Raw genomic sequence first — 18,916 nt, forward strand, 5'->3', positions numbered from 1 at the left:
GATAATATTACGTAATGGTTGGTTCACAGACTCAACTGAGGCTGGAGTAAAAGCTCTTTAATTAGTTGTCTGCTGATGGCCTTTCCCCCTGCCTCCCACTCCGTGGCTAGAGTAACTATGACCACTTACGCTGTGGAATAGGATCTGATGGCTAGTAATGCCTTGTACATCTCTTCTCTGACTACTGGGAGAGAGAAGCAGCAGCAGTTTGCTAGTGCTAACTCGGAATTGTAATATCACTTGGCTTATATTTTCTGGCAATCGAATACATTGGCAGTCAACTTTGAAAGCAATGTTCTAGCTTATCAGTGTGTTTGAAAATAAGAGACAGAAGGGGTATTCTGGTCCGCCTTGCCCACAGAGAGGGATTAGCAACGGATTCATAATGTGACTGTGACACGATTACAAGGGCTATGTCACATCCTATAGAGTTACCCTTTGTCTGGACTACACCAAGAACAACTACTCTGGGGCCTCTCAGCATGAGCAGGGTCTCTGTAACTTAGACAGCTACCACGTTGCATTTGCATCACTATTCAAACGTGGATTTGCATGTAGGAAGGCACTGCGACTTGCACACAGACGGACATAAACTACTCTTTCAACTGACCCTGTAGGTAGTGTTCAATGATGCCTCCCTTCAGCGGAAGGAAAACTGCTCACCATTTCCGATGCAAGTAATGTTGTGTTGTGCTGAAAAACAAGTTGTGTGAGAAAGAGGGAACAATTTTGGGGTGCGGCATGCAAAGCAAAGAGGGAAGGATATAGATGGGGTATAGCTTTTTTTTGACTGTCTCATATTCAAATAAGGATGATGTCATGGAACTATTCAAATTGTTTACAGGCTAAAATACACACGTCCTTTTCCAAGCACCAGTACATTGTAGTTGTTTGTTTAAAAAAAAAAGAACATTCATTAATCTGTAGGTAAAAGTAATACACCAAGGTTACACCGTAGCATTGTTAGGGGACCACTTGGTTAAGGAACATGGCTCAAAAGTGGGCGGTTGTTACTTCACTGAAGGCAAAGAAAACAGCACAAACAAAACCATACAAGACTACACCCTCGAGCAACTGAGACACAAAGAGTAAACATCTAGCCTCACTGGTGAATGCAAGTCTACAGCATGCTTTTTTCCCCTTGTTCTCCCAATTTTTGTCCAGACTTTAGCAATAAAATGCATTACTGCTGTTAGTTATTGGGGGGGACTGCATGATTGTTCAGCCACATTCAATATTCTTTAAGTCCAGGTAGTTGGGACCAATGGAGTCTTGCTGAGCACAGGTCTGATCAGATGAGAGAATGGGCACTTTGAGGCAGTATTCCCTTCACCAGTAGGGGCAGTGTTCTCCATTAAGTTCTGTGTTACCCTGCATGGCAGTGTCTGTTAACAATAGGCACAGTTGGCATATCAGGCTAGCTACAGAGTCAAAGAGTCACTTACATAGGTTCGTCTGTAATGAGCTGCTTATTATGTCAAACACTCTCCATTTTCCCAGATACATAGGTTTCATAGAATAGTGGGAGAAATCCATCCTCAAGACTACTTCAAGCACCAGCAATAATGCTTGTTATGTTGTTGTGACAAGACGAAAAGAGAAAGAAAAATGACATTCTTGTGTTAAAGGCTCACTCCCTCTCTCTCTCTCTCTCACACACACACACACTCAAACACACATACATGCACGCCCACACAAACTTAGTGAAGTTACACATATCCAAGCAGGTTCCCCTATTCATAAGTGCTGTGACAGAACCAAATACCCAAATAGAGTCAACTGTCTCAGAAAGACCCTATCACATGCTCCCTATTTTCTTTTTTGGAAAGCAACCAAACAAAAAAACAAATACCTCTGCCAATAGAAGGTCCAGCTATCTCCTCTGACACCTCAATAGCAATAGATGTGAAAGATCAAAACAGTCCCGTTTATAATCAGCATGCCTTATTTTCGTTTTTTCATCGCTTTTATGTTAGCTTTACATGATACAAAGTTTGGTGCTTACACCCCAGCTTCTATAAAAATATATCAACACAAGTATATATTTTCATGAATCATTAGTGTGGTTCCCAGCTCTTAGTGGGGGAGGGGCCCGAGGGTCAAACAAGGGCTTAAAACCTCCTGGGTTCCGTCTACTAAGAGATGAGCACACAGTCACACAAAAAAAAGAGATTTCAGGTGTCCTTTTTTCAAGCCTGTCCTTTCGTTCATTTGATGTTTATATATTTTTTTTGTTTTGAAAATCTCAAAAAGTGACTGGAGGGCGGAGCAGACAGGCAGGAGGGAAAGGAGGAGGCGGGGCCCTGGGTCAGGTGATCGGGATGGGGTTGGAGCAGCCTATTCACTCGTTGTTGCTGCTGCTCTCTAGGTCCTTGCATTGGATGTCTCCCCCGCTGTAGTCTGTACCGGGCAGCTGCACGCCGTACTTGTCCACGCACCAGCAGATGCCCCGCTTCCTGCCGCGAGAGGGTTTGCACTGTGGGAGCGATCAATGTGCAGCAGCACAAGGGAGGGAAAGAGAGAATGAGCGAGAGAAAGACATTGTAAGAACAAATATTATTTTGGCGCCAATGTGGATCTGAAGAGGCACATCAGTATACAACTGGTCTATGTTAAACCATGAATAAGGATGATGACGGAGGGATAGTTCTCACCTGTTTGCGTTTGAAGAAGCCCTTTCTGTCACAGTTGGGGAGGTACAAGGACAGGGCCATGACACGGGATGTGTCCTTCATTCCCTGGATGATCCCATCCAGCTTCCTCCTGCAAGGACCCTGTGGAGGAACGATACAACTAACGTTAGTTCCCAGTGTTAGCACCATGGGTGGAACAAATTCTTGCACAGTCAGTTCTCTCTCCTAGGACCAGAGTTGAAGATGCACACTAGCAAGCATCAGCATTAGCACAATATTAGCGTTAGACCCCATCTTTCCTACTCTCCACTCTTATACTTACAAACTCTGGCTCATGCTTGTCAATGGGGAGTGGGGAGTAGTCCATGGGCCCAATGGAGCGCAGTTTGGCCTGCGCCCGCTTGCGGTCCTTGTCCTTGCGCATGGCCTGGATCTTCTTGCTGTTGATGACGTCCTGCTTGGGGAGGAGCGGCACTTTAGCAGGGTGCAGTTGGTCCTCCATTATTTCGGTTGTCAGGGTGTCCTCGTGTTCCCGAGACTCATGATCTACACACGGAAAAAATATTTGTATCAATGGGTGTGTCATCAACATGAACTAAAACAGTGCATACTTGTCACATTACCCCCACCTAAAAGCTTTTCCTGCACAAAGGAAGATATGTACTCCCAGATGCTTTTTCCCAGAGTTTGTTCCCAGAAATGTTGCTTTTGCATTGTTTACAAAGGAGGGGTCAGGATCAAGGATCAACAGCTGATAAACTACTGTACCTCCTCCACCACCTCACCCCTTCTCCACCATACAAACAGCCATCATCAACTAATGGAGGTCAGAAGGAAAGAAAGTAAACATGTCTGAACGCTGGCCAAAAATGACAAAAGCTTAAAACTTCTGTGTCATGCTGGCTACATTCTTGACCTTGTGTCTCTAAGACATCTCTACAACAAAGTGTGTGGCATTTTGAGCGAAACAATGGCTTATTTGGTTGATCATGAGCCATTTTGGCAATAAAATACTTCTCTGGCAATTCTTGCAGACTTTCACATCTCTCACAGATCAGATGTTGATGTCATGGTAACTGAGGATCCATGGCAACTGAAGCCTATGGCAGAGGTGGACACATCGTAGGCTGAATGTAAAGTATAACTTCATATTAAGAAACATAACATAATAATGTAAAATAGCCTGAAGCCAGGCAGAAAGACCAGTGCTCTCCCCCTACCCTACCCCATCCCACTCCCCAGGGGGCACTACAGTCCTAGAGGTACATTTGAAGTTCCCACCAGGCTAGCGATTTGGGGTCCTGATCCCTTATCCCCTCTCCTCCAGTCCCTCCTATGGGCTCAGCCCCCATAAGCCAAGAGCCCTAGCCTGCATGAGGCTCTCTGAGGCCAAAGAGATGAGTGCTCCTCTCCTGTCTTTGCTTAGTCTATCGTAAGCACACAAGGCACTGTTATGGGACTTTGCCAGGCCCCAACTGGTAGGCGGCCGCAGTGCCAGTAGATGACCGGGGATATATTTATCTAGCAAAGAAACCCACAGGTCATTGGTGGCAATGAGGAGGGCTGGCCCAACCGGAGTAGTGGTTGAATGTGCATAGTATTGTTGGGGAGAGACAACCGCAATATATCGACAGACATTTGAAGAGTGGGACCATAAAAAAATAATTGAAACATAACCATGTTTTCGTGTTATCTTAATTAAGTATAGACTAGTGGTCTGGACTTTGTACATGGCCACCTTGGGGACAAAAATAGAGGTATGTGACCACTGAGCGGTATATTCCAGAGAATTGATGTCTGAAGAGTCGGGACACAGCAGGGGTGTCTGGGAGGAGGTGAGTTGGGGGATGAAGGGAGGAGGGTGATTACCGGAATTGGGACCCTGGCTTCTGAACTGCCGTCCTCGCTTTGAAAGTAATCTCACAACTCATGACTTGGCAGGCGTCTCTGTGTTTGGATACGTCCTCGACTCTCCCTGCTCAGACCGCCAGGGCTATAAAACGCTATAAATAAGTATGTCAAATGAGCTTTCCTACGTGCTCGATGCCTGGATGCTGTGGGAAGAATCCTTCATTTGATCACTATTCAAAGTACCACTGATGACAATGCTGCATGTGTGTTTCAAGCCTTCATGAATGATTCTGTGATTTTGCAAGCCATTTTCAGGGTTACAAACAAACCGGAGAATGTAATCCCCCTTCCATTTTACAAATGCAACACACACTACATCAATGACCTACTTTACATGTGAGATCCAAAACATTTGAGTATCTTCCAGAAAGACATGATCCATGACATGTATTCACATTCAGCCTAATATGATTTGGGTGGAGAAATATTAGATTGAGAAATGTCAGCACACTGACATCATTGCACTCCAATTACATTAGCAGTAGGATTTGTGAACAGGCTCATTAGCTCAAGTGAGGGATGAGAGTTTGGTGTTACTTGTGTGTATAAGCTTGTGAGGAAATATTGGACGTTACATTGGATGTTCTATTGAAATATGGGATGGCAGACGTTTGCTTCATATTCGATGGCGAAAATGAAAATCCATCAACCGTTTAAATGTATATTATTATTATAACAAAATGTAGTGTTTATTTTAGTACATCATACTCCTTGCCCAGAGTAAATGAAGTGCTGTTGTGCTTCCAATTCACAATCTGTCCCTGCAATTCAAAGACATGGAGACAGAATGTACCCATCTTTAGCCAACAATACCCAGAGTGTAGCCTGTTTGCAGACAATGGAGTCTCTCTCTCTCCCGCTCTCTTTTTCTCTCTCGCCCTCTCTGTTTCTAAACCACCAAATTTGTACTTTCTGAAGTGGGCTCTTCACTGCAGCGGCAAAAACTCAGTTTTTCCATGCTTAGGGTCCCCAGCTTGTAAAGGAGGCTTAGTAGGCCTGTGTTTAAGTACTGAAACACTGCCAGGACGCTGGCCTCCAGCCAAGACAGCACGGTCACATGCAGCCCCCTCCATTAAGCCCAGGCTGACAAGGTATTGGTATCTCTCCCCTTGTTCTCACTAAAGTTTTCATTAAGACAAGAGGAACGGAACAGGCAAAGGAGGTGCAACCGATATGCCTCTGTTTAAAAATGTACATGTGTGCGGGGCAATTATGCTTCATGGATATCCCAACCCACTGGGCACACACGGGTTGAATCAACATTGTTTCCACATCATTTCAATGAAATTACATTGAAAGAACGTGGAATAGATGTTGAATTGACATTGAATTGACGTCTGTGCCCAGTGGGAAGTTTCTTTCAGCCAGGAAGCCTAAAAGTGAACGATAAGCCACTCTTCTTTCAGTTCTTTTTCTCTCTCTCGGCTGGTCTTTTTGAGTTTACAGTCATGCAACTTGGGGTGGAAAATGCACCAGAACAATGAGCTGCTCAAATTCTCATTGACTCACAGTCCATGAACTAGCACAGAACACCCTCTGAAATTACACCTTTACAAGATCCTAGGTGTTGAGTAAAGGTGCTGCTAATCCGGGGGTCAGGGGGTATGCGATAGCATAGTGATAACGGAGCAGGAAGTCCTCTGTCATCTTTTAGCCATGATACTGGCCAACCATGGGTCTGATGCTGGTAAAATATAGGGTAAATAAAATACAAATAAAATAAATGGAACATTGCACTTGAGTAATTATATTACAGGTAGGAATACATGATCCAGACCAAGAGCCTGTAGAGATCTAAACAAAATGTACAGTCATTGGAGCACATTGAATTCCACATCGACTGGCCTTACAAAATGCTTGCACATTGGGGCACAACTCAAACACTGAATTGCCCTCCAACACAGCTGGAGGGCAATGCAGTGTAAGAAGAACATGTTGATTTGTTATCAGTAGTCCTGTAACAACCTCAACTAAAATGTATGTGGAGATAGTGCCACTATACAGCGCATTCAGAAAGTATTCAGACCCCTTCCCATTTTCCACATTTTGTTACGTTACAGCCTTATCCTAAAATGTATCAAATAAATGTTAATCCTCATCAATCTACACACAATACCCCATAATGACAAAGCGAAAACAGGTTTTTAGACCCTTTGCTGTGAGACTTGATATTGAGATCAGCTGCATCCTGTCTCCATTGATCATCCTTGAGATGTTTCTACAACTTAACTGGAGTACACCTGTGATAAATTCAATTGATTGGACATGATTTGGAAAGGCACACATCTGTCTATATAAGGTCCCACAGTGCATGTTAGAGCAAAAACCAAGTCATGAGGTCGAAGGAATTGTCCGTAGAGCTCCGAGACAGGACTGTGTCGGGGTACAGTACCAAAACATTTCTGCAGAATTGAAGGTCCCCAAGAACACAGTGGCCTCCATCATTCTTAAATGGAAGAAGTTTGGAACCACCAAGACTCTTCCTAGAGCTGGCCACCCGGACAAACTGAGCAATCGGGGGAGAAAAGCCTTGATCAGGGAGGTGACCAAGAACCCAAAGGTCACTCTGACAGAGCTCCAGAGTTCCTCTGTGGAGATGTGAGAACCTTCCAGAAGGACAACCATCTCTGCAGCACTCCACCAATCAGGACATTATGGTAGAGTGGCCAGACGCAAGCCTCTTCTCAGTAAAAGGCACACAATAGCCCGCTTGGAGTTTACCAAAAGGCACCTAAAGGACTTTTAGACCATGAGAGACAAGATTCTCTGGTCTGATGAAACCAAGATAGAACTCTTTGGCCTGAATGCCAAGCATCACGTCTGGAGGAATGCTGGCACCATCCCTACAGTGAAGCATGTTGGAGGCAGCATCATGCTGTGGGTATGTTTTTCAGCAGCAGGGACTGGAAGCCTATTCAGGATCGAGGAAAAGATGAACGGAGCAAAGTACAGAGAGATCCTTGATGAAAACCTGCCCCAGAGCGCTCAGACTGGGGTGAAAGTTACCTTCCAACAGGACAACGACCCTAAGCACACAGTCAAGACAACACAGGAGTGGCTTCGGGACAAGTTTCTGAAAGTCCTGGAATGGCCCAGCCAGAGCCCGGACTTGAACCCGATCGAACATCTCTGGAGAGGCCTGAAAATAGCTGTGCAGTGACGCTCCCCACCCAACATGACAGAGCTTGAGAGGATCTGCAGAGAAGAATGGGAGAAACTCCCCAAATACAGGTGTGCCGAACTTGTAGCGTCATATCCAAGAAGACTTGATGCTGTAATCGCAGCCAATGCTGCTTCAACCAAGTACTGAGTAAAGGGTCTGAATACTTATTTTATATATTTTTTTTACATTTGCAAACATTTCTAAAAATCTGTTTTTGCTTTGCTCATTATCGGGTATTGTGTGAAGATTGATTTTAATCCATTTTTTAATTAGGCTGTAACGTAACAAAATGCGGAAAAAGTCAAGGGGTTTGAATACTTTCCGAATGCACTGTAAGTGCTGGTGGATAGTCAAATCATAGTCATGTACAATGTATCTAGAATGACATTATTTCCATACACTTTATTGACACTTTTAGATGGCTACTACCAGTCAAAGCAGATTTTGATTCCACCATTAATAGGAGATGTCTTCATTACATCTTCAAAACAAAGGATTCAGAGGGGAAATTTAGCAGGGTGCTTTTCTTTCTGCTTAAATGAAAATGCTGGACCTCATTATAAATAGTGTAATCATATTCAGGTGGTATCATTTTTAACACACCCTTTTGTACTGATAAATTACAACTTTGGTTGGACAAGGAGACCATGCTACTGCTTTGTTCAGTATGTATTGTTGGTTCCTGTTTTGAACCTTGTATCTGGGCCGTACAATTGCGGTCTCCTCTGGCACTGAATTCAAACTCAATCAGCAACTTACAGGAAATAACTTTTTCTAAGGTACAATGTGCAACAAATATGTATAGTGCAACAAAAAAAACAAGAGTTTAAAATAGAAGCAAATAGCAGCAGGAACAATTCAGGGATTGAAAATTAAAGGAACACTTGTTCAGTAGGGATGAGAGTCCCTTCCAAGTAGGGCATAGGTATACTGACCCCACTCCCCCTCTCGCAACTGCTGCACCAAAGACATTTCTCCTTTGAGGTAAAATAAATGTTTGACAGCAGTTGAAAGCACACTATCGCGATGCTACATGCAGCTGCTCTCCTGTGCAAGCCTAATTTTGGTCTGAGGTCTCATTACACATCTGAGTTTTGTTTTTTTGACAAGCCACATGGACAGACGCTGCCTTTTTCTGGGTCAACCTTCACCACCACACAATTGCTGGGTGTGACATAATCCCTGGGGGCAGAGGCCACTATTTTGGCTCGCAATGAACGTTCTCTGTCCACTGTCCAAAGCTCAACTTCAGACACTGAGGCCAGAGACGAAGATGAAAATGACAAGATCCACATTTTGGAGCTGAAACTGGCACCAAAGTTGCAGACAAAAGATAAGGACCTCTATTGTTCCCGTTCTGCAAAGAAACTTGAGGCAGGCTTCTTTGTTGAGCTCATTACAGTGACTTTCAACAAGTTAGGTTCTTCTGTGGGAATTGATTAGTTGATTTTGAGCCCAATAACATCCTTATGCTGTCCTGGTATTGTGTCCAGTAGGGAGAAAATGTTTTGAAACAGAGTGAAAAGAAAAGTACTAAACAATAATTTTCGTTGTTTGTTGCAAATCTTTTGGTGTTCTCTACTGAGCACGACCCTGGGGTTGGAGCGGTAAATGGTGGCAGCGTTGGTGCCTACGCAGTTTAGGTCAGATCACGCAGGTTTTAAAGCCAGCATGTGGATGTCACTACCTTTGGAGTCACATGTTTCTGATAGAGGAGACTACTGCGTGAGCTGATTCTCTCTACAGCTGTTACCCACTAGCCTTCCAGGTGTAAGTGACAAATGCTAGACTGATTGCTATAAAACTTTATTGGAAGAACTCATTCAAGCGTGCCAAATCCAAAGTAGGTTCTCTAGCTTCAATACTGTGCATGGAAACAATGCCATAGCTTGACCGTAGAGCATGTTTGCAGTGTTCTTTTGGAGACCTTACATTAGCAATTGGTTTCCCACGATTAACACTTGCGATGGCACAGCATTCTAGAAAACCAGAACCTACACCAAAGAAGACTACATATTGTACGCCGAGGGCGGCATGTCATTGATAAACTGTTTCACATCTGATGAGGTTGGTTATATTTAGCATTCAACAACATCCAGTTCTGTGAGGGGGGGGGTTCATGGTGAGTGAGTTGTAAAATCCCTGTCTGCAATGGTCTTCTCCCTATGACCTAGCAATGTAACAATGAAACAGTTAGGGCCATCTCTGAGTCAACTGAACTGTCCACAACGGATAGAGCCATTTGTGTGCAATGTCTACACTACAGTACGTGTTCAAGTAGACCATTTATAGTAGATAGGCCAACCAAGATGCCTAACACAAATGTGTATTGTCAGTGGACTCTGTTGAAGGAGACTGGCTTGTCTGATGTAAAATAAAAAATGAAAGGATGTTTTCTCGATTAGGGAATATAACAAGGCAGTAGGGATGTGCAACGTCAACTAGCCCATACTGGCATTCTGCTGGTCTGTCTGATCAGTTCAGACGAGGAGAATTGGTGTGGAAATACATGAAGTTGACCCTGCTCCCGTAAAATATTTTCTTTACATGGCTGGGGCTGTATTTTATCTGTAAAAGACCAGGGATAAAGAAAATTGAATCGTCCCCCTAGTTGTAGCCTTTAAACAACAGAGCCACAAATCACTTGACACATGGATTAAGTTGTCAAGCTAAGGGAGTACATTTTATTTATAATAAAGGTTACATGGAGAAAATGGGACTTCTCTGAAATGAAAATGGATTACCCTCCCTTGAGCAAAATATATTTGACCTAAACCCTCCCTTAACGCTTGAACAAAAAAATCAGGTAACCCTCCCCTATACCCAAAATAATAATTAAAATAGCAGGGAACATGTCTACTGTTTACCCTGGACAAGAGTAGGGGTGGAAAGATCTCCTTTATAACAAAGCAATGCATGAATCTATGATCTTATTTGCAGGTCCGAGAAAAAATAGCATTTCATCAAAATGTCATGCAATTCTACATAATTTTACATATTAGCAGAATACCACACAAATGACAGAAATGACAGGCTAAGAACATACAGAGAGATGGGCCCATCTAATCATATTACTCCAATGCCATCAGTGTGTCTTGTTTGCAATGAAACTGTCCCTGTTTGCAAATAAATAAATCTTAGACATTATTAGGAATCTGAGCATGGTACTTTCAAAAGTTAGGCCTAGCTTTACACCCCAGACAGAGTAGGCCTAGCTTTACACCCCAGACAGAGTAGACCTAGCTTTACAGCCCAGACAGAGTAGACCTAGCTTTACAGCCCAGACAGAGTAGACCTAGCTTTACAGCCCAGACAGAGTAGGCCTAGCTTTACACCCCAGACAGAGTAGGCCTAGCTTTACAGCCCAGACAGAGTAGGCCTACCTTTCCATCCCAGACAGACCAACGAGATAATAAGTGTTTCCTTAAAAGCTGTCTGGGTTTAATCATCTTCTATTATACAGAAAGTGAATAGGTTAATCAATAGATAGTGACAGAATTGGACAATGAGAGTCACCTCTTTCCCACAGATTTTACAGCTTGTTTCTAGCCTAAAGGATCACGGACCAAAGCGCTGTTATAGATCACGTTATATAATCAAATCTGTTTTATTTTCTTCAGAATCGTAAGCTAACAAGGGGTAGGCCTTTGCTTTTTGCCATTTTCTTTAATTAAAGGTAGAACTATGGCATACACTCTCATACCCCCTTAATTCAATTTTTGGTTTTAACTTGACAGTCCTTCACTGACACGGACGTAGGCTATTTAAAGAGTGCATGGTGGTCAGAGGAATTGACCAACAAATCTATGGATATAGCAGCCTATAGCAACATTTTCTAAAATAGGAAGAAATAGGCTCCAACACAAAGCCCTCTGGTTGTTAGTAGTCTAATTAAAATGAAGACCGTTTAACTGAATTATGCCTACTCTAATGTGCCTACTTTCAGTACCATGAGCTGTCCATTTCCGATTGCTTGTGTCACAGCTGATGTTTCGAGTTTCAGCACCACAATATGTATTACTACAATCTGGCTTATTGTGAGGTCAATAACTCTGACAAATACATCATGGCAACAAACATGTTGTTGTTATTAAAATCTATTATAGTAGTAGCAAGCTATCAAAGTTGCACTCCGGTCCTCCTCACCTTCGTGCTCTCCTTCTCAAACTGAACCGAACATAGTCTATAGGCTAGTCTGTGTACAAGATAGTGCATTTTTTAGAGTAGGCCTAATAAAAAAAAACAAGTATAATCTGAGGAAGCTTGACTCTCCTCCTGAACTGCCACATAGGCCTACACAGCACAGCCATGTGTTCGGTAGCACACAAAAACGTATTTGATCAGCCAGAGCAGAGCAGGCTGGGGCTCAGGGTTGGACTATCCACTGCAGTGTGTCACGCACCCTAGTTTAATTTACACCGTCCCGCTATCTTCGACATATAACTTTGCTATGTGCTTCTCCGAGCATGCACTTCGTAGCTTATAGCCTATAGGCTATGGATCATTTGATTGAGACTACACTAAATATCCTATAGGCACACTTGATATTGCGCGCCCAGCGGAGAATCAGAGATGAGGTCCGGAATTCGGACACACAACGATATATAGCCTAATAAACAACTACTTCTAAAACACTGAGAAATATTTACATTTCATCCATTACAAATGACATGACCCTCCCTTGGACTAGATTGAAAAAAAGCTAAAACCTCCCCATGACAGAAATGTTAAAACCATGACCCTCCCCCATTTTCCTCCAGGTAACCGTTGTGTGAATTTCAATCCTACCCTAACACCACAGTTGGGGTACGAGCATTTGTTTAGTGCGATAGTCATTGTAAATTGTCTTAACAAGGACAGGTGACCAACAACTGGCTTCTTCGCATGGGCTTGTGATTGCACTAAAACGTGTAAATGTACCACCAAGCCAACCAAAAAATCTTGGAGCACAAACACAAACCCCAAACTCAACATTTTCTGTTCTTTTGGGCTTTGGCAGAAGCTGCATTTGTGTTGATGCTGTGCTTATAAAGCACAACGTGCTTGTTCATGTGCAAGTCAAGCTTTCTAGATTTGTACGCTCTCTTTAATCATCTTCTTGTTTCTTGGCAAAGAGCAATCTGTTCAAACATAAGGCTCTTTCACAAGCTCAGAGAGCAAGGGGCCTTCTGCCATGGAGTCATATCTGTTGGCAGGAGTTCCAGGATCCTATTCTTCTGGGCTAGCACAGTGCACTGAGAGGCCAGCAACACAAACCAGCCTCCTATGCCTAGCCATCAGAGCTAAGCACCATTTCCTTGGAACACAACTCAACAGTCAACAAAAGAGGGTGACACCAGACTTATGCAGAGATGAGAAAGCGACAACAGAGTCATGTGTAGTTTGGCAACATTGTATTACAATGTTATACCCATATCATGTCAATACATTTGTTAGAGAGAAATACATAGATGATTCAATGTCATTCTCTCTCTTCAAGAAACATATCCTGATCTGGCAGTCCCGCTTTAAACAAACTACAACGTATGAAGACCTTACATGTGCTATATATAGCTTTTGTAATATGTGGATTGTTAAAAGTGGGTCCACTTTTCTTGCTAGAATGCTGTAGAATTGCATGAATGCAGCCGAGAGATAGAAGCTATTGGGTCCCCTGAGGATCTGTCTTTGGACACTTGACCTGCCCTCTTTCTGTCTGCCTTGCTCAGCTGGTCAGAGCAGGTTGAAACCCTACCCAGCAGGAAACCAAAGGCTTGTGTCTAATTCCAATCGTAGCCCTTGACAGACAGCCCTTCAGAGAAGAGCAGCCGGAGGCATTCTGCTGAATCACTGTGCTGTGCTTGAGCACCCACACTGCCTAACCAGGGGCAGGAAAACGGACGCACTCCGGTTACCACCCAGTGCCAAAGGAGAAGTCAGTGTTCACACACACACACACACCCACCCACCCACAGGCTTGACACAGAGTGCGTGTTGGAATTCAATCTCCTAGATCAGAGTGACACTTATAGCTATACAAAAGTACTAGGGTTTATTTCAGTTAGAGCTGCAAGTATTCGTTGGATGTTATGTATAGCCTTGCTGCCATTACTACAGACAATGGTGACCTCTTGAATGGGCTGAATTCCATTCTAATGTTGTTTGATGTATGTCCTCCTAGGGAGTTACATGCAGGGTGTATCAAAAGCCCAAATAGCCTGAGTCTTTCCACCTGGTCAACCGAAGAATAAACCAATAGCATTCATCAAATTTAGCTTGTCACCAAAACTTGTATGTAGCCTAAATCTTGAATCATCTAATAACATGTGTCTATCTCTGACCTCTAAATGTTGATGTGTGGTTCATTTATACCTAACTTCTCTTGCCCGTGCACACACACATTTAAGAATTAGAAGTGAGCACAGACTACGCACACACACACACAGGCGTGAACAAAAAAATACACACACACACACATCATCAGATGTAATTTTTGAGCAGTAATCCGACTCTCAACACCACCCACAGGGACTAAACCTAAATTCAGCTTTCAAAAGATCTGTAGCCTCAAGAGCAAAGCCCTCTTCAGTCAATTAGGCTACAATAAGAAGAACCGGATATTATATGTTGGAAAATATATATTTTCTTCATGGGTGGCAATTGTGTTTGTGAGAAATGCAAGTGTCTGACACAGTGAAAAGGGATATAACTAATTTCCAGTGGAAAAAAAGAACAGCAGCAATTAGTATTACCACATACAATATGTTCTCATGTGAGAAAGAGAGCACAAGAATGGATGTCCAGGCAGGCATTGCGACAAGGGAGGGACACAGCCCTGTAGATAAGCATGCAGAGGAATGCTTTAAGTCAGTCTACCATACTGTATTCATAACAAACTCCATACAGCGACTGCAAATTAGAGCAGGGATTCCCAAACTCTGTCAAGGCTGTGCTGCTCTCTAACTCAGGGTTTCCCAAAGTAAATAATCCTGCAGAAACAGGACATGTGAATTATTATGTGGATTCAAATGAATGGACATTTTTGTAGGGGTTGATACATTTTTCGTAAGGGAAAATCAATTCTGAAATTTCAAAGACGAAATTACAAACTTCAGAAGCCGTTTTAAACCTCAAAAACACTACAAGCTTTGCATTTCCTGGACAGTTCTCCTGCAACAGGGTGATCAAAGTAAGATCCTACATCTGTATGCTATAGCACATGTATTCTGTGCATGTGCTGTTATTGTGGCATGTGATGAATCCGACTGTGTGCAATTTAATAACGACCCAGATTCACAATTAAACCTGGCGCAATCTCTGACAAATCGGACCGTTTGCTCATAGGAGCTACTCATGCATGCTATGCAGTTATTTCAAATTTGGATTCCAAAACGTCAGTGTGCTAATGGAATTGCTTACAATAGCATTACTTTACAAAACTGAAACATCATGCACGCTCGTTTGCGAGGTTTTTAGTGCGGGGTCATGGAAGCACTAAATGAAAAGTGCTGCTAAAAACGAACCAAAACGTCTATGATGCGGTATAGCTGGAACTGAATTTAAACTCTGCCACAATAATCATGATGTTGTATTTTACACAGCTCCCTTGGATCCCCTAAGCACACGCATTCATTGCGCCGTCTTACCTATGGGTGGATGGAGGGGTTTGTATCCTTTCTCGTTTGTGCACACTCCTCTGCCATGGAGAAGCGCGTGAAGTGGCTTCTCTTCTCCATTTCGCGGCAAGCAGCGCAAGCCATGGGTGCATGTTCCGGTGTAAACGCCACACGCCTGACCTTCCGATAAGGCGCAGGTTAGGCAGCAACCGCAGCCCGGCTCCTTCACGAGTTGACAACCGACGGGGACTGGGGGGCACATAGAGAGCGCCTTCTGGTCGCACGGCTCGCAGGGCACATATGAGCCCAAGCACCCAGATAGCCCCAGGACAAATGTCACCAGTAGACAAAAACTGAGAAACATATTCGTCTCGCGATTGTTAAACCTCAAATGTGGAACAAATTGACCGACAATGCCCGTGGGTTAAATTATCCGATTTATAAAGCAAAAAAATTGTCCGCATCCAAATGTATAGTGTTTTCAGCACTCCAGTTTAAATAAACTGAAAAAAAGACTTTGAATTTACAAATAAAAAGTATTCACAGAACAAGTCAAATATCATGAAAAGACTACACTTGGTTGCAATGTTTATCTTAATTGACAGAACTGATGTCCTCTCGCCGTGCAATGCAATTCTTTGTACAAAACCTGGACCTTTCCCCCTTTGAAACCGATTCCAATACTTTCCCCTCCAGAGAAGTTTCTTGAGCAGACTGATCAACTTCAGGCCAGGCTTGCCTTTTTAAAATCAGCCAAACCCCTAACTATGAATACGCCTAACAGCAGGGAAGGGAGGCGCACTTGTTCCAGGTCTTGGCAAGTGGCCAACCTTTTTACAGCAATAGGATCAGTCTTTCACGCTGAAGGCTGAAGTGATGCCAAGTGCGAGGAGCAACACAAGAAACAAACGCAACCTTAATCAAAACATATATATTTTTAAACACTTCATCTGGAAGCATAATTGGAATCCACGGTTACTGAATACGTGCTTTTGCTAATCGAGCACACACTTCTTTCTTACCCCTAAATGTTTTCCACCCAGTCTCAAGCGGTGCACATCGATTGACTTAAAGAAAATAAGCTTACGCACGAAGCTACGAGCAAAACGAAAGGAAAACCAGTTCTCTTCAATCATAGTTGCATTACAGACGGAATGAGTAAAATGCATGATCATGACAGAATAGCACACTGTGCTGCATCAACTACAGTACTTTGGCTACATTTTGTCTGGGGTGAGAACCAGTATGAGCTGACACATACCCATCAATGTCAGTCTGGCTCCAAACTCTGCTCGGTGGTTGATGCTTATAGGCCGGATCAGCTCTTGGTGACATGTTGTGCTGTTTGTACTGTATGTTTTACATTTTGTAATGGTGTATTGACCGCAGCTTCTGTCGTGGCCAGGTCTCCCTTGCAAAAGAGATGAAGTGTCATAATGGGTCATTTTCCGGGTTAAATAAGGGTTAAATACAACATATATTAAAAAAAGAATGCTACATTCTGCATAAACGAAGCACGTGAATAGGCCTTTACTACAATGAAAGTACATGCACTGTATTTTTTTAGAGAGTGGAGGGGTAATGAAATCAGTGTTTATTGTCATAGTTAATCAACATTACATTTCCCAAATAGGTTGTATAAATGTGTTAAATCACAGTCAAATCATGCTGTTGTAAAAAAAAAAAAGATGTATGCTTAGACCCAGTAGATCTTGACGAATATATGGCAACAATCAGGCAATGCTTGAAGACTCTGTCTAAGATGATCTGTTTTGTATTTAGATAACGCTGGCTGTGGATGCCTATTTCACTCTAAAAATAGGCATACTTTAAAGCCTGCACCTGTTCTCTCCATTGGACACCATTTCTGATACAAAGGTAGCCAACTGACTGATTTAAATACATGCATGCCTCTCAGTGTGTGTGTGTGTGTGTGTGTGTGGGTGTGTGTGGGTGTGTGTGGGCATGCGCGCGGTTTGTCTGGGTGTTACTCTCTCAGAGGGAGTAGAATATAGTGGCTCAGACCCTGATGCGTAATAGCCTGACATCTTCAATTCAACATGAGACCATCATTTGTTGTTCTCCTTTCACACAGTCTGGCTAAGTGAAGACTGCTATCTTTTTCTGAATTTGAAAACATTCTATCTCATTCAGTTGTTCATCTCCAGTTAGTGGGAGATTCTTGCTGCAGCCTTGATTTAGCTCTGGCAGTTTGACAGTTGACCACTAGAAGGAGCTGCTACCAATGACAAGAGCTCACTATGGGAGTTCCCACAAATAATCAACCATCAACTTCATCGTTGAAGGTTCACGACCACTGTGTGCAAGGCTGACAATAAAATGGCTTGCTAGGGAATATGAAGGTAGCCACAGGCTGTTCCTTGAATGTTGGCTTCTGTATGCGGTGTATACTTTAATGTAACTCAATCTGAAAAAGGGGGAGACAGATATACATAAATGTTTTGTTCCATACCTTAGCTCTTATATGACCTATTGAACTACATAGTTTAGTGTGATGCATTAATATGAACTAAACATTAGAAAAAAGGAACAGACATATTGTCACGTACACCAGATAGATGTTGTTTTACAGGGTCAGCCATAGTAGTATGGCACCCCTGGTCAAATTAGGGTTAAGTGCCTTGCTCAAGGGGGAAAAAATGACAGCTTTTTCAACTTGTTGGCTCAGGTATTTGAACCAGGAACCTTTCAGTTACTGGCCCAACACTCTAACCACTAGGCTACCTACAGTACAATGACCATGCAGAACTACTAATATAATTTTTTCTTGATTATTTTGAACATTCTGTACAAGCACCACACACATGCTTTACTATTCATCATTATACGATTGTAATTTTGTCCGTGTATCTTTAGTGCAGAGATGTGTCAAAACCACTCGAGAACATGTCTGCCATGTCATTTTATCAAGCTGATTACAACACGTTTTGCATAATATAGTGTCTATTCCTTTGAAGCATTCATGAATGTTCTGATCCATTCATTAAAGGATCTTGAACATAGTGGTGTGCCCACTGGCACTGCCCAGTCTGTTTCTGTGTCTGGGCACAGGTTTCCCATGCATGGCTCTTGCCTCCTTTCCTTTCCTTTCCTTCCCATTTCTCCTTTTTTTCCCCCCATGTCTTCCTCCTCTGCGTTAACCAGAAACCACAGTTACTGCTGTCTGAACTTGGCTTCCATTTCCCATCGTATAAGGTGTCGGATTGCTCCTGGTCTGCCTTGCTTGATTTTTTTTTACACTGGAAAGAAACTGAAACCTGCCAGAAATTTTCCCCCTAGTACAGAAGTCGTTGAAAAGACGCTGGAAATGTCATCCAGTTACTAATGAGGAGATAAACTGTCGCAAATGACTTGAGGCCGGCTCTGTGGTGTGCAGTGCTGCTGCCATGGTGATTTTTTCCCCCCCAGGAGTGGTGTCTACTCACCGCAACATGCAAGTCTGATATGCCATCAAACTGCCCCTACGTCATGGTGGAAGAGTAGTGGTCTGAGAACAGAGAGTTGAGGAACACTGACACATTCCGTAGATTCCTAATATTAAGCTATTTCCATCTAAAGAAATGATTTGATACCTATTGAGCAGATTTAAACCT

The 18,916-nt window shown here is 43.0% G+C and overlaps 1 protein-coding gene across 1 annotated transcript; it reads right to left on the minus strand.

The window, feature by feature from the left end:
• Positions 1 to 916: 916 nt before the first annotated feature.
• On the minus strand, positions 917 to 16,008 carry igfbp5 (insulin-like growth factor binding protein 5; the record flags this gene model as incomplete). Its single annotated transcript, NM_001124652.1, is given in 4 exon segments — positions 917 to 2,476; positions 2,655 to 2,774; positions 2,956 to 3,179; positions 15,333 to 16,008. Coding segments are annotated over 4 exon segments (813 nt in total).
• Between the last annotated feature and the right edge of the window lie 2,908 nt (positions 16,009 to 18,916).

Source organism: Oncorhynchus mykiss, chromosome 22, assembly GCF_013265735.2.
Source record: "Oncorhynchus mykiss isolate Arlee chromosome 22, USDA_OmykA_1.1, whole genome shotgun sequence".
In the NCBI taxonomy this organism is placed as follows: Eukaryota; Metazoa; Chordata; class Actinopteri; order Salmoniformes; family Salmonidae; genus Oncorhynchus; species Oncorhynchus mykiss.